The sequence below is a fragment of the Amblyomma mixtum genome, chromosome 1, assembly GCF_055824585.1.
Source record: "Amblyomma mixtum isolate Tamu chromosome 1, ASM5582458v1, whole genome shotgun sequence".
In the NCBI taxonomy this organism is placed as follows: domain Eukaryota; kingdom Metazoa; phylum Arthropoda; class Arachnida; order Ixodida; family Ixodidae; genus Amblyomma; species Amblyomma mixtum.
Genome location: NC_143012.1, coordinates 195,043,120 through 195,062,711, shown reverse-complemented (window position 1 = coordinate 195,062,711; position 19,592 = coordinate 195,043,120). Strand labels below are relative to the sequence as shown.

The 19,592-nt window shown below is 47.0% G+C and overlaps 1 protein-coding gene across 1 annotated transcript; it reads left to right on the top strand.

Annotated features, from left to right (window-relative positions):
- Nucleotides 1-12,883: 12,883 nt before the first annotated feature.
- Nucleotides 12,884-18,446, top strand: LOC149370471 (uncharacterized). Its single transcript, XM_089561532.1, has 7 exons — nt 12,884-13,200; nt 13,691-13,801; nt 13,919-13,972; nt 14,155-14,226; nt 14,484-14,555; nt 14,635-14,667; nt 16,170-18,446. The coding sequence occupies exons 1-7, from the start codon at nt 13,002-13,004 to the stop codon at nt 17,201-17,203; spliced, it is 1,575 nt and encodes a 524-aa protein (XP_089417658.1). The 5' UTR covers nt 12,884-13,001; the 3' UTR covers nt 17,204-18,446.
- Nucleotides 18,447-19,592: the final 1,146 nt, after the last annotated feature.

Genomic DNA, 19,592 nt, shown 5'->3' with positions numbered 1-19,592 from the left:
GCGCTTTATTCAGCTTCTAAGTGTGTATGAGAGTACACGCACATGTGCGCGAAAGTTGACACATCTATAGCCTGTGTAAAGCGAAAACGAAATTGTAAACTGAAAGTGTGCTGCAGTAGAATATACAAAGCAAATCGCGGTTGATATTCATGAAGCCTTTCTCAGTCCATAATGCACTGGGAATATTTACCAGGAAAAAGAATAGAACCAGAAAATATGCTTTCCCTGCCATTTTAGAAAGAACTGAAGCAATTCGTGCGGTCATAATGTTCCATTTTTAGCCACTCGTATTTCCTTTTCGTGAGCGCCCGGCTGTTGTAAAAATGCAACGCAGACCATCTTGCGCTTTCAAGAGGTCCAGGTTACAGTTTCTATAAAACCCTGATATTGTGGCACACTGCGCTGTCAGCATTAGATGAACGGTGGCGTGTACTACAAAGCTAGTTTACAAGGCCGAGAAATTTCTCTACTCAACATCGTGTGACCTTCAACTTCTTTGAAAGGAGCCCACACTATTCAAATAACGAAATGAGCAATGAAATATATCCCTTATTCTTATTTATGTTCTAAATACAAAAGGAGGCATAAGAACTATGATTTTATAAGGCAGATAATTATACAATCACACGTCACCTGTAAGCCCCATAAATATTTTGTAAACTCGTACTTTTTAACATAATGCTCCTGCGTACAACAGGATTTTTAGTCGTTCAGCCCTGCGACTGAGTCCTAGAGTAATTTTGATAGTAGACCAGACATTAACCATTCAACCTCTCCGTCAAAAATTCCTTGCAGACATTTCCTGGTTTGTGACAATAACACTGGTTTAGTTTATGCAGGTTTAACGTCCCAAAGCGACTTAGGCATACAGGGACGCCGCAGTGAAGGGCTCCGGAAATTGCGAACACGTGGGGTTCTTGAACGTGCACTGACACATCGCAGGTCTCTAGAATTTCACCTCCATCGAAATTCGGCTGCCACGGCCGGGACCAGGCTTGCATCTTTCGGGCCAGCAGCCGAGCGCCGCAATCACTGTGCCAACACCACGGGAACTAAAACTTGTTAAAAAACCATGACACATGACCTCCAGAGGTCGTAGGTTTGCCTATGACTGGCGGCACATAGGTCTCTTATAGTTTCTTGAAAGTTATCTATCTACAACACATTAATAATCAATTCTTTTCCTAGCCTTTTCAAATGAATCAAGTGAATGCTTTTTTCTTTATTTCTTATATACATCAGAACGAAAACTCTTGTTGTTTGGCCAATTTTATGGAGGGGCCAATTCGTATCTCCAGCAGCGCGGCACACAAGCTTTGTAGTCTTTTTTTTTATTGTGCGATTGAAATGTCCTCTTGTGCTAGCTTATGAAAGAGGGGGCTCGAACTAGGTGGAAATTTCTCTTTTAAAGCGCGCAATGGCGATGCAGCTTACTGCCAAAGTTGGATTCTGCGGCAACTAGAGCCGCACAGTTTCAATCTTTCTTTATTTTCTTCTGAGCCTAAATTAAAAAAAGAAATTGATATACGTACCATTGATACCACCAGTTCTAACGTAGTTGTACCAAAACGAAAGTGTGCATAGCTTGTTCGTGTTTTGTATTATCAAACTTGCACTCGTTGTAGTATACACGTTGTATACCCACAGGAAAGTGCTAAACGTCAGCAGGTAGCGCCCTAAGAAACGTGAAACAGCAGCACATATTACTTACTCTTCCCTGTCACAACGCTTTCACAATTCTAGTCTTTAAAACCAGAATATTAATTCTTAAGTTACAGTTTTGAACCTTTTTTCTGCAATAATGAGCTGGAATAAGTCAGCTGTAGCCTCTTGTTTTCAGACTTATAAACAAAATACACTTCACTACCTAAAACCCTTCACGTACCTATAGCAACAAGATAACTTAACCCTTGAATGTTAAGTATATTTCCGCAAGAGTACGGAAAAATTATTGTTCAGGCAGGATTTCTGTTTTTCATGTAGTCAGGACTTTCAACTTCTGTATTTGTGCAAGCAAGACGCACACTGAAGGCTGGAAATTATTTTTGCGTATGACTAAACGTAGGGCATAAAATCCATCATTGTGCTCGAAATCTGGTTATGTTATGGAGAACTTAGTTCATAAATGATCAGATGGTTTCAGTTCGTTGTTGCGAAAAGCTCCATGGTACATCAAGATCGAGTTCCCTTACCTCAGTTAAACCACCTGGGCGCAAACCTCTATAAAAATTGAAATAAAGCATTTAATCTCGTTTTCCTTCTCATTGTACCCTACGTTTGCGGTTTCGCCATGTTCGAACACCCCAGTTTGAAGATGAGGCGATTGGCCGGTGAAAATCCGTAAAGCGAAGGGAGTGCTCTTCAATGATAGGACCCGGTGAGGTTTGCCTCGACACCGACCACTTTGTCATTATACACTGTTCTACACCAAGAAGCACACGGCCAGCGCGCCCTCAGTTCTCTCGCTGGACAATCAACAAGCCTCCGAGTATATTAGCCACGACCATATCCTGTGTACCGTGGCCACCATGGGCTATAGGTTATGAATAGCGCGCTGCATCTAACCCTTCATGACACAGCGAACGGATCAGATCCAACTCGGTACAATAAAATGAACGTCATTCTTTGTCCCCAACCGGAGCAGTGCATAAGGAGCCGTTCTGCTTTTTCCTACCATAGCCCCACCACAGCCCCGCTGGCCAAATAACTTAGCAACATACCTGACCTCCACACGGCAATATACGCAGACAACAAAACCTGATGTATCACTGAAGGCTCCACAGAGAAGTGGAAGACACGTTACAAGTTGGCCATTGATATCATCTCCTTTAACCTCAAAGGTGAGAAGAACTCCCTTTGAAATTACAGACCTATTTTTTAGCTCCCTGTCTTTTCTAAAGGCATAGAAAAGCTTATTTTCTCTCGACTACAAAAATTCATAGAAAAAAATGATATTATAACAGGATGGCAGTTTGGATTTCGGAAGAATAAATCCACTGAGCTTGCGCTTCTTCACGAGAAAGAATATATCCTGGACAGTTTTGAAAAAAAAAATATATCGTGCTAGCTATCTTCGTAGATTTCAAAAAAGCATTTGATTCTCTAAATCACTAACTGCTGATAAGAAAGCTGGAAATGTAGGGATTTAGAGGTCTTCTGCAACTTTTAAACTCTTATCTTTTTAATCGTGCACAATATAAAAGCATTAATGGTATTTAGTCTTCTTTAAAGAATATAAAATGTGGAGTGCCACAGGGTAGCATATTGGGGCCTTTGCTCTTCAACTTATTTATTAACGACATAGTAAACATCACCGACCAAGCATCGTTTTTTTTATTTATGCAGACGACACAAGTATATTTCTCTCAACGAATGACTGCGATTCCCTGATAGACAAAGGAAACAATGTTTTATGCCAACTAAATACCTGGACAGAACTAAATGGGTTAAAAATAAATGTGAATAAAAGCAAGGCTGTTATCTTCCGACCAAGGAATAAACTTCTGCGTATAAATAAAAAGCTACTATTTAATTCAGAGGAGATTGAGATTGTAGAAAAACTTAAAACACTTGGAGTCGTCTTTCACGAAACAATGTCATGGGACCATCATGTAGATACTATCTTGCCTAAACTCGCCCGAGTCGTAGTACACCTATATCGCCTGAAAACAATGCTTCCTGCCAGGATTAAGGAGCTCATATACAAATCTTTGTTTTTGACCCATTTGAATTATTGTCACCTTGTCTGGGGCATGACCACTCTGAATAAGCTTGATAAAATTTATCTACTGCAAAAGAAAGCGATAAGGTGTATATTCCTGATTAGTTTCAACCAGCATCCGAGCCAGTACTTTGAAGATGCATGTATTATGAAAATTTTTGACATCTACAGTTTTCAACTGCATTCGAGGTATAAGAAGGAGCTACTTCGTCATATTGATTATTTGGGGCACTGGCCTGCCTAACGCCGAGCGACAAGCTGTATAACACTAGACAACAGTCCCCGTGGCAGACTAAAACTCCAAGAACAAACTACGGGTTACAAATGATTGCCTTCCAGCTGCCTAAACACCTAAACACGTTACACCATAAAAATATTGACATAATTAGTTCGCCGATCCGTGATCTTTGTAAACATTTCCTGTGTTTCAAAAATTAGTCTAGTTTTATAATCTTTTCATTTTTCCTTTTTATTCAATGCTTGTATCGTAAGTTTGTAGGGCTATTTTTGTTATTGTGATACTGTTGCACAATATGTATTCTTTGTTCGCGTGATGCCTTTGTATATGTATGGGCCGAGGGCTCGTCAAGCCTTGCTGGCTTTTTTCCTCGGCCCTTTTCATCGTTGTGATGAATAAATCTCTATTATTATTATTATTATTATTATTATTATTATTATTATTGTTATATTATTATTATTATTATTATTATTATTATTATTATTATTATTATTATTATTATTATTATTATTATTATTATTATTATTATAAAGGCCTTCAGTTCTCCTCGCTCAAATCGGAACGGTTCATGGTGGGCCACTTCCCCGGGATTCGCACTTACAGTCGGAATGTACGACACATACATACCTCCGGTCATAGACTCAAGATCATTGGACTTTGGATGCAGCCTTCACTCCAGAACTCCTATACAGGAAAACTAAATAAATCGCGGCTCTTATGCTCAGAGTAGCCAAAAGCAACCACGGCCTGTTGCAGAGGGAAACCCTTAGTATTGACAGATGCCCTAATCACCGGGCGCTTGACTTATCCACTTCCTTATCACTTGCTCACAAAAACGCGGCAATGAAAAGCAGATGTTGTTATTAAAAATGAGACCACCTCAACACTCCGCCTACCAAAATCCGTTAGCACAACTCACTTAACCGCAACAGGCCCTCATAATACTATCTCAGAACCGCTCGAAGCCCAAGGAAGGAAGCAGACACTTCGAATAACCCGCACAGATACCGGCGAGCACATCCCAGGATATCTTCACCTGCTGCTAACCTGCCCCCAACTATCAAATCATCTTACCTGCCATCCAGGGCTAACTGCGCATCAAACCACTACCAAGAAATATCAGCCCCAAGCTGCACAGGGGCTGATGACAAGCCTAGGCTACAGGGGCAGACCTAACATCCCCTACCTGGACGTGCCTCAGCACACACTACAAGACTATACCGCTTTTGCAGCCTACGAGGATGGCACCCGTGGGGCAGCAGCCGCCCTCCACGCCAACAACCTTTCGGAGCCGAAAGCGCGGCCATCGCCTTGGCGCTCATGCAGGCCACACAAGATCCCGACATCACGGAAATCTGCACTGACTTCCAAGCGACTACCTTCACTATCGGCAGAGCTTTATATTACGAACTGCCCGCCGCAGACTATCATCAGGGCACATGCTTATCCTAGGTACAATCCTCATGTGCGTACCTGGACATGCCTCGATCCCTGGTAATCAGCGCTTTCATACGATAGCTCAAATATTCGGAGTGCACTTATTTTGGTTTACTTAGAGGAGTGAAAAAGCATGCGTTTTCACTAAAAGAAACGGTGCAGTAGCTTTCAAATCTCGACAATCTCGGTGCACACTCAACCCTGCTTTAAAGCATGCAACTGATGGAGCATGTGTCATTGATCAGAACCAGTATGCAAGCTAACCTCGACCTCTCGAGGTTAACATCTCGACCTCTCGGTGGACAGCTCAAACGCACCTTAAGAGAAAATCTGGCAATGCATGCAACTAAAGGTGCATATGCCACTGGTCTGAACCCATATGACAAGTTACCTCTAACATCACTAAGCATGTAAGCTATATGAAAAATAAATGCTGACACCACACGGAATGCTGTGCGTGGAGAGGTTTCTGAAAATTTTGGTGAATGCTTTCGAGAGTACTGCCACCACATTTAGGTCAACCAGTGATGACATCGCATGGATTTGGTATGCTCCTGCGATACCTGTTGCTCAAATCAGTGTCGTTGCTTCGGCAGACGCAGTTTTGCACCGCACGTCTCTTTCTCTCCGTCATTTCTTATTTCTGCTGCCTGCAAGTGGCGGCTCGGCTCTGATGTCAAGACTTTATCATTTTTGCATCGTCTTGCCACTCCGGATTTAATTCCACCGAGACCCCAACTTTGTTTTCTTATTTTCATTAAGTTTTTTGTGCATTCTAATGTGTCATGATGCCATATGACTGATGCCGTTACAACAGACCAACTTTCGGCAACACATTTTGCGGCCACTTCCGGCGTCAACATGCTTTTGCATCAATAACTATCCCTTCGGGTCCCGGAAGATTGGACACCCAATCCTATGCAGGCAACCTTGAAGGCTCTCCTCAGAAATCGCCACTGGTTGCAAAAACAGCCATTTCACACTGCCACCACCTCACCTTTCTCTGGATACTAAATGCCATCCGGCCTAGCGGGACAAATCATTGAAAGTGCGAAACGCCGATAAATATTGTGACGGACTAGAAGACGACGAAGCGGGCAGTGTCTTGGGCAGGAGCGCTCGTGCAAGGATCGCAGACATATTACCTATTTCTTTCCGCGAAAAGTGTGTTTATGCTTTATTTACAGCACTACTTTCAGAGCTCGTTGGGATTCTGTTAGGGACTGACGTGAAATTTAAGAACTGAAGAGAACTAAAGAAAAGCGTCAGCAATACCTGAGCCAAGCGGCAGTGCAATATACAACAGAAAATTCGTGCTGCGAAGAGCAGTCAGGAAGAAGAAAATGCCCCAATAATTTCATGAAATGGGTGTTGACGGCTTATCTAACAAATGATATTTCTTCGACAGTTGACTTGAAAGAAAGAAGGCGCTAGAAAACGCATTTCAAAAGAAGTTGGTTCGGCATTATGGAATGAAGTGTTTAAAGCGTTGCTGTATATGATATGTAAATAGGAGAGGCGACCTAGTTCCTTGCGTTTCAGGGGTGGAATCTGAAAGAACAGTTCTTAAATCGGTGTTTTAAGGTTAAATTTCTCCAGCGAAACATCAGCTATTAACGAAGAGTTATAGACTATAATGCGAGCAGATAACTTTCAATGAAATCTGTAGCGTTATTAGTGCTACGTGAAGCAGCGTTCCAAACTGCTGAGGCGCCGTTCAGTTCTGTAGGTTTAAAAGACAGACATATTACTAGTTGAAGATGTAACAGCGATTCACAAAATGACGCCGTAGCTAGCCAAGATGGCAGCTACAGGTACTCTGAAGCTCCTCCAATGAACATTAATTATTATGACCTTGTATATCCAGGCAGGATTTGAAGAGCACGACATAGTCAAGTGCTTATATAAGGCTCATCAGCCATGCGATACACCAATTAAAATATTCTAAAGGGTCGATTACAATGGAAGCCTATCGCAAGGTTAAGACAACGGTACAGAAAGTAAATGCTCGATATGACTTGTATTTGAAGAAAGCCCTCTGTCACCGAGAGCAAGAAAGTATACTGTATTTTTTTTGTGGGTGGTCGGTAACAAAAATTAGCAGTGTAATAATTATGCAGGAATAATAACTGTTTTGTAAAATACAAGATAACATTCCAGTCTCTGCGTTGTCAACAGAGCAGAGACCAAGATCAAGTGCAGCAAACCAATTCTTCTTACCTAAACTATTTCAGCGTCATAGGTAATCTAGTTAGTCACAACACTTCGAGCAGGTTGACATAACAATGAACGGTCACGTAACAAATACCAGTGCACCTTAATCATAAATTCACAGTTCTCCGTGATGTGGCAATTGCAGAAAATTGCTATTAGAAAGCAAACAAACACAGCTGTAATATAGATTTGTTATGACAAGGTAAGAGTGAATGCTGCCTGCAACAAGTTCATCGTTATAGTGCGGTTGTAGCTCCCACATTTTCCGGCGAGATATGAATTCAAGCGACCAGCCATAATGCGGATTCACCTCAAGCAGCTGTAAAAAAAAAAAATCAGGGGGGCCCATTGTTGACCTAAAGTGCGATGAGGCGAAAGCGTTAAGCGCAGTGTTGCTGCTTGTGTCACTGATGTATGGCGAAGATGTTAAGCTTCGCCTCTAAACCGCCATTGCACTTGCTATCACTCGCACGGAAGCCCGGTATATTTTAAGTGACTCTAAAACTGCAATTATAAATTTTGCTCGAGGCCGACTTCATGTCCCTGTTTTTGACATACTGGACTCGCCCGATGCACCACCGCCCCAGCCAAGTGAAGCTGATATGGGTGCCTGCGCACTCCGGGAATCCTGGAAACGAGGCCGCCAACCTTTTAGCCCGAGGTTCTGTAAACCGGGCTCAGGTGGCCTCGGATCGGGGATTCACGAAGGAGCGCATGCACTCATTCAGTGAGCTGACCCAGGCATACAGAGCCTCACGCCAGCTCTACCCCCCGCCCCACCCCTCCCTAGATAACAGACACGCAACACTCTGGCGCAGATTACAGACACACACTCTCCCCTCGCCCCTCACCCTAACCCACTATCATCCCTCCTTCCCCACTCCTTCTTGCGCCCTATGCCCAGAACCCTTCGCTTCTTCCCTCCGCATCCTTTCCCTCTGCCCGGCGAACCCTCCCCCGCCGGACCTACAGAACCTCAAGACCTTGGACGACTGGGAGACCCTGCTGCGCTCGGAGGACCTGGCCATGCAGACCATCGCCACCGGCCGCGCTGCCAGTGTTATGGACCTTAGGAACATAAACACTTGAGTGCAGTGGGGTCGTGCGGGGACCCTGGGGCGTGCCCCGAATTCCTGTTGAAATAAAGTTTCTCTCTCTCTCTCTCTCTAAGAATGGAACGCGACAGCGTCTTGCAACGCTGCCAGGGAGTCCACAGAACGCCATCGTCCATTGGGCTCTACGCCTTGCTCCACGGTATATTGGTTTTTGAGGAAAGGAAATGTATCTCTCTAGCATATCTCGGTGGACGCCTGAAACTCGCCGTAAGGAAAGGGAGGAAGATAGGAGTGAAAGAAGACGCCGTATTAGCTAGACGCGCCTTTGTTTATTCCAAACCATCGATCTGGTATTGTATCCCTTTTCCAGAATCTATCCCAACTGAAGAAGTTGGATGATGATGATGAAAACTTTACTTGTAACAAGGGAGTTTTGGACACGTCGGTCCTTGGGCCCCCGCACGGCCCCACTGCACTCAAACGTTCATGTCCCGGAGGCTCATGACGCTGGCAGCCCGGCCGGTGGCGATGGCTTGCTTGGCCGGGTCCTCGGAGCGCAGTAGGGTCTCCCAAGCCTCCCAAGTGGTAAGGTGCTCCAGGCCCCGCGGGGGAGGATCCGCCGGGCAGAGGAAAAGAATATGTTCGAGAGTGGCTTTGGGGTGGTGGCAGAGGGTACAGGAAGGGTTCGTGTGGACTGGGTGATATCGCGAGCGTATATAAGGGGAGGGCAAAGTGCGTGTTTGGAGCCGCCTCCAAAGTGTCTGATGGTAATTGTCGAGGGAAGGATGAGGTGGGGGGTAGAGCCGACGCTCGGCTTTGTAGGCCTGCGTCATTTCACTGAATGAGTGCATGCGCTCCCGCGAGAACCCCAGGTCGGAGGCCGCCGGTGCCCGGTTGAGAGAAGCTCGGGCTAAAGCGTTGGCGGCCTCTTTTCCGGGATTCCCGGAGTGGGCAGGCACCCATATCAGCTCCACATGGCGGGGCGGGTGCGCGGCGAGGTAGTCCAGTATGCGAAATGCAGGGACGTGAACTCTCCCGCGAGCAAAATTTAGTATGGCAGTTTTGGAATCTGACAGTATATATCGGGCCTCCGTGCGGGAGATGGCCAGGGCAATGGCGGCCCCTTCGGCCTCCTCCGAAGTGGCAGTAGGGGTTGTGTGAAGGGTGGCAATGGGTTGGAGGGAGGGGTTCGTGATGGCTACAACCGCGTCCTCGCCCGTGCATGCGGCATCCACCCAAACGGCTTACGGTTCCGTGCCATAGTATTTGTGGAGTGCCCGTGCGCGAGCTCTGCGGCGGGGTTCGTGGTAGGTGGGATGCATGTTTTTGGGGAGAGGTTTAATAAATAAATCGCGGTGAATAAGGCGGGGGACCTGGAGCTGTGTGGGATCGGTAACTGGTAGGCGTATACCGAGGGTGTGTAGGATGTGTCTCCCGGTGGTGGTTCTCGCGAGGCGCATGTATTGTGTCTGTCGGTGGGCCTCAATAAGCTCCCCTATCGTATTGTGCAGGCCTAGTTGAAGGAGTTTTTCGGTTGAGGTATTTAGGGGTAGGTGTAATGCTGTCTTAAATGCTGTTCGAATCATGGCATCCAGGGTGGAGATTTCCCCGGCCTGGAGTTTCAGGTAGGGGAGCGTGAAGATAAAGCGGCTGAGAACGGAGGCATGAATGAGACGACATAGGTCATGCGCCTTCATGCCCCGGTGGTGTACAGAAACGCGGCGGATTAGGTGTGATATCGACACAGTTGTCTGCTTGAGTTTCCGTATGGTGAGTGTGTTTTTCCCGTTGTTCTGGATGTGGAGGCCAAGTACCGGGAGCGTGTTTACCTCCGGGATGGGCCGGTTTTCCAGTGTCACGGTGATGGGGGCTGTGGGGCAGTTTCGTGTTGTGGGGCGGATTATGAGGAGCTCCGACTTCTCCGGTGAGCAGGAGAGTCCGATACTCCGCGCATGCGTTTAGGTGAGGATAGCCGCGGACTGTAGGGTGTTCTCTATGTCTCCATCACTGCCATGGGTGGTCCATAGCGTGATATCATCGGCATAGAGTGTATGCCGAAGGTGAGGGATGGTTTGTAGCTTGTGGGCAAGGGGAATGAGAGTGACATTGAAGAGGAAAGGGGAGAGGACGGACCCCTGGGGGGTTCCGACCCCACTAAGGGTGTATGGGGGGGAGATGTGGGGACCGAAGTGAACTTTGGCCGTGCGGTTAGTAAGGAATGTTTGAATATAGGTGTACATACGTTCACCTATGTTCAAGGGGGAGAGAGCCGCCATGATCGCTTGATGGTCCAGGCGATCAAAGGCCTTGGAGAGATCCAAGGCTAAGACAGCTTTTGTGTGACCCGGAATGAGGTGGTCGAAAATGTCCTGCGTGAGTTGGAGCATGGCGTCCTGTGCTGACAGATGGGGACGGAAGCCCACCATGCTGTGCGGGTAGAGGTCTTGCTCCGCCATGTGTTGGGTGAGTCGAGCGAGTGCGACGTGTTCGAAAAGCTTGCCTAGGCATGAGGTTAGTGAAATGGGACGGATATTTGAGGGTGTAAGTGGTTTGTGGGGCTTTGGTATGAATATGATTTTGGCGTGACGCCAGGATTGGGGAAGGGTGCCCTCCTGCCAGCATTTGTTGAAGTACTCTGTGAGCTGGGCGATCGATTGATCGTCCAAATTGCGGAGCATGGCATTAGAGATCCGGTCAACTCCTGGGGTGGAGTTAGAACGGAGAGTCAGGAGGGCCGCTCTGACTTCTGTCTCCGTGATTTCTGCGTCGAGGTTGGCATTCGGGGCGCCTGTATAGGGGGGCAGGGGGTTTGAGGTACCGGGAGTTGTATATGTGTTTCTAAGTATATTAATGAGTGCGTGAGGAGAAAGGCCAGTCTTGTGTATAAGGCGTGTGACGTGGTGTTGTGTGGCTGTTTTGGATTGCGTGAGGTCAGTTAGGTGACGGAGGAGTTGCCAGCTACGTTTGGAGGACAGATTTCCAGCCAAACTGTCGCAAATCTGACCCCAGTTTGATCGGCAGAGCTCCTCAGCGTGCTCAGTAATTTGTGTTTGCAGCGCGGCTAGCCGCTTTTTAAGGGTCCGATTGAGGTTTTGCCCCTTCCAGCGCTCTAGGATGCTATGGTGGGCCTCCCAAAGGTGGGCCAGGCGAGTGTCGAGGGTGGGCGTATCTGATGTTGTGACAAGGGTTCGCGTGTGTGTGGAGACATCGTTCATGAGTGATGCCACCCGCTGGTCGATGTCTATAATGGGAGCGTCAGGGAGGGCCGCCCGTGCGGAGCGTACAGCATCCCAGCTGGTGATTTTGTGTGTTAGGTCACGGGCCTGTCTTTGCTTGTACGGTACTGTAACGGAGAGGATGAATGATCGCTTCCTAATGTATGACGCGTTGTGGTCCACGTAATACCAACAAGGTTGCGGCTCAGTGTCAAATCCGGGCTGGTGTCCGCGCTGACACTGTTTCCCATCCTCGTGGGGGTGTTAAAGTTGTTGTGTATTGGGAGGCGGAGCTCTTGTACCAATGACCAGAGACGCCGGCCTCGTCCAGTGGTGGTGCGGTAGCCCCAGTCAGTATGCTGACTGTTGAAGTCTCCTCCGAGAATCAATGGATGCTTGCCTGCAAGACGGTGGAGATCTCGCAGTAGCGTTTTCAATGAAGCCATCGGGTGAGATGGTGGGTGGTATATATTGGCGACAAAAATCGATGGTACTGAGTGTGTATCTTGTATGATTTCTGCAATTACGCAGGGCGTCTCGGAGTTGATGTAATGGGTTTGGTGTGTAATGGAGCGATGTATGAGTTTGGACGCCCTGGGTGTATTCGTGGCGTCCGAGTGAACAGATGTGTAGCTAGGAAGTGTGGCAGGGCTATGTGTGTCCTGAAAGAGAAGGATGTGGGGCGTGGGAAGTGTGGGGAGGAGGAGTTGGAGGGGTGCGCGCTTGCCCCGGAAGCGGCGGCAGTTCCACTGAAGAATTGATAAGGAATTAGGAGGTAGCCCCGCCATACTGGAGCTTTGGTGGGGTGAGGGTAAGTGGGTTGGTTGGGGAGTTCTGTGGGGTAGGTGGGCGGGATTGATGCGGCGGATTGAGGTGTAGCGAGGGAAGGGCCTGCTCTATTGTTTGGAGGAGGGCGTCGTACAGTGCAAGGCTCATCTCTAGGGTGTGCACCACGCGCGTAAATGCCGCTTCAATGGGCCTTTTTCCAGTCGAGATTACTAGCCTCGCTCCCAGCAGTCCCTAGGCCGCGTCCACCATTTTGGAGGGCAGAGCGTACGCGCGGACGGATAGCACTGCGTTGATCCGTGTGAGCACTGCGTTCCTCAGTCTCCGGCCGAACAATGCCCAACACTTGTGCGGCTGTAGGCTGCACTAACCGTCGCGGGAAGGAAGGTGTGAGGTTTTTTCGCTTTCCTTCGGAGCGCTACTACTCGCAGCGCAGGAAAAGATGGGTCGTCGCTGTGCGTCGGGTTTCCCCCGATGGCTCACCATGGGAGCCGTCAGAACATGACCGCATCTGCAGCGATCATTTCTATACAGGTGCGTAAAAACTTCTTCAGAATGGGTTGCTGCTTTCTAACGCTTCTCGTATTTCCGCGCAGCCAGTTAAAATATCACAGACTGCGTCTGAGTTAGGCTAGGCTACGATATTTTCTCGGCACATACAGGGTGGTCCAAAATATGTGCGAACACGGCTCAGCGTGGCCGCGCTCCGAGGTGAGCATCGAAGCTACGCGGCGCAGGCGCACACAGGGCCCGGAGGCGGTGCTTCGTGTCATCGTCTGCTGCGCGTCGCCGTCTGCGACCACACCAGAAGCACTGACGCGCCGCGGAGCGCGGGCACGCTGAGCCGTGATCGCACATATTTTGGACCACCCTGTACATGACGGCGCTCAAGCGTTGCACTTCGCGCCGAGAAAACGGCGTTTGACGATCCACGCCGATGCTGTATTAGGCTTTTTTGACATTATTCTAGTTTTTGCTTTTCGCGTGTTCTGGACATGTAGCCATAAATGCTGCTTATTTTCAGGGAAGCCAGTGCGATCACTTTCCCACCCAGACTACGTGCCATCCATCTTCACGCATCGGCCTGCTCGTGAAGGCATCCTGCGCAGGCACCAGCGTGCCGCGGAAAGGCGAGGTATTTACACCGTCTGTCCTCAACCGTTTATTACATGCATGCCGGTGCTGTGCACGGTAGCCTGTTTATTGCAGTTGGATAAATTCCCGTCAATCTGACTGCTATCTTATTTGCCAGGCGCTCCTCGACGAGACGAACCAGCGGCGGGTATGATCGCGCACGACGCAGCAGGTAATGAGCTTTTGCTGAATAATATGCACCTCATCAGAAATTGAAAATCACTGTCACATCAAGCCATTTTACTACATATGAACTTATTATAATAAGTCTCCAAACCTTTAGATACTATAGGCACATAAGAAACTAGTTTTGCATTTGTTTTGTACAAATTAATTATGAGCACTGCTTTACAGGTTCCAACAGCACACCACTTGTGAACGGCCAAGGTTCTGATGACGAGTGTGGTATTGATTTGCCACTTCCAGGTAAAAAATTTAGTACAAATGTCACTTTACTGTGATGTAATCATGACCACTTCATACCTGAAAAGCCTAAGAAACATTCTGTAGTTTACATTATTCACTAGTGCTGCAAAATACCCCTAATAGTCAAAACCACATATTTTGAACTAATGTGCACACTTCTGTGTTTCGAACATTAGTGTGCACTTATTCTTTTTGTGGAAACAGCTGGTTCGCATTCTATTCTAGAGCTAACATTGTCTGCACTGTGGACTTTTCAGAAACCTTGGACGTTGCAAATGTCGGGGCAGCACCTGCTTCAGGAGATCATGCTGCCGGGGCTGCAGACCCTTGTAAGACACACTGCGAATGAAGTGGTGCCATGTGATCATCATTTTCAACACCTAATGATTCTTCCTTTTTTCTCTCCAGGCACACATGGCATGCGCTCCGCTGCAGAAATAGGTGAGTTGTTTGTCTTTTCTAGTGGTAAACTTGCAACTCAATATTACACCATGAAACAGTTAGACCTGGTGCAAGACTTCAACTTTTTGGTCATCAGCGGTACCAACTTAACACTGGATGAGATCACAAAAGCAGACTAGGGCCACCTCATAACTATGGACTGTAAATTTCGGCATTTGACTAAAAATCATGACAAATGCCTAAATGTGGCATTATGGAACTTCCTTGCCTTTTTTCGGGTTCTGTGCAGCATACTGCCATTTTGGCTCATTACTGGAAAAAAATCCTGTTGCAAAGTATGAAAAACCATGTTTTCATTTGATGGATCGACCTCTAGTTCAGCTCTGTGTTACAAGATGTGGTTGTGCAGATTGTATTGTACTGATGGAGGTATTCTGGAAGAAGGCTTGTGCAACGGCAGCTGCTAGCAAGAAACAGTTGGGCCGGTAATGTAATTAATATCCGATAGTGTACTCTTTGTAGACTATAAGGACGGCGTATGTCTTTAGCGGAGAAGTTGTTCATAACTGCAGCAATGCCTTACCTGGGCTCACTCATTGCAACTCATGACCTGCTTGGACTCAACTCATTTCGACTCATGACTCCATCTGTGCTCACTCATTCGGGCTCAGTTGCACATTTAAACTAATGGCTCACCCAGGCTCACCTTCACTCATACTCCTATAAGCCCACACATCGGAGAGCTCGGGCGTTTTTACGCCGAACGGCCTGAGTTATGCGCCTAAAATGGCAAAAAAAAGGGGTTAAAAACGCAGTTATGCGATGAGCTCTCAACTGCAGCTAGCCAGTAGGCACGCCCTCCTCAGAGGCCTGCAGTCGCTCGCGGGATGTAAAGATCTAAGGCTGCTGCATGTGTTCGCCAACCAATTAAAAAAACAAGCAAGGGAGAACTAGAGGAACCACTATATAGCAAGCCACAGCTAATATCTGACGAGACCAAGCATGGAGACTAATCACTCATCTTTTAGTAATGTTCTAGGGTGCAGCTGTCACAAAAAATAAATACCATCAAACAGTGAAGTTGCTCTACATCATCTCAACCAAAAGTGCAGTCAGTATTATGAGTGCACAGGAAACTCGTGTTCTACCGGACTGAACAGGACTCGGATCACGATTTGAATGTGAGCCCGAGTGAGTTTGCCGACCTATGCATGTCAATGCATTCATTGTTACTAGTAAGGTTGATTCATTGTTTTTGTTAAAACTATCACAAATAGCTTTTATTATTAGACAATTTATGTGCACAGGTGGCAAAATTAAGCAGTGCTAGCCTGTGCCTCAGTCAGCTTTCATAATATGCCTTGTTTTTTGTCACAGGAAAACTTTACTTCATCATGTGAGCAGAGTACAGCCTTCAATTGTGCACTTACTCTGCACGACTTTTGATATTTATGACATGTGATCTCTCTCCACGAAGGGTTTGTAAGCTGTGGTGTGTTCTCATTGCTAGACGGTGCCTGTTTTCTTTCTTTTTTCCCCAGAGGCTTCGGTGACATTGGTTCACCTTCCCGCAGCTATCGAGGCTGCAGATGTACGCAAAGAACTGGCAGCCACAAAAGCAGCCCTTGCCAAGTCGCAAGGCATGGCTGCATTTTGGGAGCAACAATACAAGTGTGTGAAAGAAAGGCTGCTGACCACTAGTAGACTTCAGCAGCCTAGTGAATGTAAATATTATACAGGGCTGCCTTCATATGAAGTGTTCAAAGGTCTGTACACTGCTCTGAACAGTGCCATGCCTCAGTCATCCAAAGGGCCATCACGCGCACTTGGTAGCATTGATGATTTTTTCATGGTGCTGGTAAGGCTTCGAACAGGGATGCCCGTTAAGGAACTTGCACGTAATTTTGGCATGACCCAGTCTTACGTGAGCAAGACCTTTTCTAAGTGGGTGCTGTTTATGCACAAAGCTTTGCGTGCCATTACCCGTGTGCCATCGCTAGCTGAAGTGCAGCAAAATCTTCCGAAACAATTTTTAAACTTTCGGGACACGCGCATGGTTATTGATGGCACCGAGATCAGGTTGCAGACACCGTCATCAGTGGATGCACAGCGCCAAACTTTCTCGCCCTATAAGCATGGCAACACAGTTAAAGTGCTTGTAGGTGCCACACCAGACGGCTATGTCTGCTTTGTCTCAGATGCTTGGGGGGGGTCAATTTCTGACAGGGATTTAGTTCTAAAAAGCAAACTGCTAGATATTTTCAAACCCGGTGATGCCATTATGATGGACAAAGGATTCAAAATTTTTGACCTTCTGCCTCCCGGGGTAACGGCACATATGCCGCCATTTAATAGGCCCTCATTAGGTCAGATGAACACTGGTGATGTTTCGAAGACCAGAAGCATTGCCAGCGCTCGCGTACACATCGAGCGTGTCATCAGACGCATCAAAGAATTTCATATTTTGGATGGTGGATACCCCATCACAATGACTGACATTATAAATCCAGTACTACAGACATGTGCTTACCTCAGCAATTTCCAATATCCACTAGTGCAGGAACAGGACAGCTGAAGTAGCAGGTGCTATACGAGCGGGTGGTATGAAAGGTTTAATGTATTGACACATGGGCTGTAAGGGACACCGTAGTACAGTGCTTGGAATTTAGGCCACTGGGGGTTCTCTAATATCCACTGACATCGCACAACAGTTGTGGTTTATCATCTAAGCTGTAAGGGGCTCCACAAACCTCATAATCTCATCCACCCGCCTCACTCTGTCACCAACTGCTAAGTGGTGGTGGTGATGGATTTCTACGGCACAAGGTAGTTTTCATTGCACAAGGTGGGGTCAAAGACCCATTTCCCAAGCATTTCATCCCAAAGAAGCCGAGCACCAGGCAGGGGAAAGCTTGTACCCACTGCATCACTAGTGGATAGCTGGCGGCTCGGGGGATCAAACCCTGCACCTCTCGCATGCGAGGCGGATGCTCAAACGACTAGGCCACCGCAGCGGTGCTAAGTCAAACTTCTCTGGAAATCCCATCTGTTACCTTGAGGGACCATCAGCGGTCTTCCCTCGCATAACTGTCCTGATATGACCATTTCTCCATGTGTGTGTTGATCACATTTCACACAGTCAAGAAATTCCAGCCCCCATTGTACATAAATGTAGCATTCGGGTTGGTTTATCAGGTTTAACGTCCCAAAGCGAGTCAGGCTTACCGGTATTGTACAAACAGCATTCAGTGGTAACAACTGCATGAGCACATAGTGTACTGAACCAAAGCATTTCAGATGTGCTTCCTGTACATAGCCAGCACAGGTTGTTTTTCTCTCTACACGTATTATGTACTATAAGGGACATATGTCCCTGTGAAAAAAAGAGTAAGGAAACCAAAGCGGACATCCCTGTTCTTAGCCGGGGGTCAGAGACCTCATTTGGGAAGTTGAAAGTTTCACTCGTATGCCCTTGTGTGTCACAGTGAAATGAGACTGTCAGCAGGCATGGCGCAAGTGTGTCGGTTGCCTTTCATACGGCCGAGAGATTCTTGGGCACATAGATGTTGCATTCAGTGTCATTGCACTATGCGAGAGCACCTTGACAGGCTACAAGTGTTGTGTAAGCAGCATTTAGTGGTTGGCAACTGCTTCAGAGCAGTGTACTGAACTGCAGCACTGGAGACTGGTATATGTACATTGCCAAATCAGGTTATGCTTTTCTGTGTGCGATCCCAGTCAAGCTGTGCATGTTAAAACTGCAGCGCAATTTTTTATGTTGCAACTATGAAAAAGAGCAGTAACATCTCCTTTGCTGCGACAAGGATTAGTATAGTCATAGTCCTTCAATGCTTTTTTCTGGTCACGAAACTCCCGCCTCAGTTTCATATAGGGTCGGCGCTGGCCGCTAGAGGCGCCGCTGGGCACTGGAGGGCACCGAGCAGCGGCGCAGCCGCCTGCCCGCCCCAGCCGGCTTTGCATCACGCGAGGTATTTTCACCCGATTACTCGAAAATTTCAGCGACAGTCGGTTTAGCTTTCCTTCCAATCTAGTCTAACGAGAATATGACGAACTTTAATCATGGAGGAAATGGGAAATGGGAAGGAAATGATGACGTAGCGACATACAGATACTTCTCTGAAGCAGACGATTTGTGTAGAAATGCGCAGCTACTTGTTTATTCTCAAAATGGCCCTGTTACATTTTTGAACGTGATGCAGCACACTAACGCCCTGTAGACGCGATAAAAAGCTAACGATATTGCCAGAAGAAAGCGATACGCGCTACAAAGACAGTTGCTTGTCTCCTGCCTTCGCATCGCTGTTTTCGATCTCAAATCTTGAAGCGCGTAACCGCTAGCTTGCAGTTGGCGAAATACGAGCAGAAACATGACCGCAGTCCCCACTGAACACCTCCCAACTCTGGTCTGACAGCTCATGCGTGAGTCCGCTTTCAAGACGCGTATACATAGCCGGTGCTTTTGAATTTATAAGGCAGCTTTCTTGTGAGAACTGGGGCCGCGCGATGCCCGTCCGGGCTCGAAAGTAAGCATATGATGGCTTGCTCAACGGGCTTCTTATTTTGCCCCTTTTTGTCGCAGTTTTAAGAGTAGCAAGCATGGCCGTGATGGCTTGATCAACGAAAGACTCCGTGCTCACGGCTGCATATATGTGACACATAAGGAACGCGCGCTAAGTTTCATCGTGTGATTTTTGCTTTAATTCAGCTTACGCGTATGAAAGGGCTCTGTCATTTTTGGCTGTCGTGTATCTAAATCACTAAATCAGCATTCGTGGTCGTTGCAAACATGCGAGGCAATGAGTTTCAGCGCATTTGTTTCTTAATTCACGACAATTTTTTTTTAACTTAATTCTTCTTGAACCGATTACAGCTGACACTGTTGTCAGCTTGTCATTAGGAGCCTTGTCATTAGGAGAAACATGAGAACTGCAGCCTTAAAAATA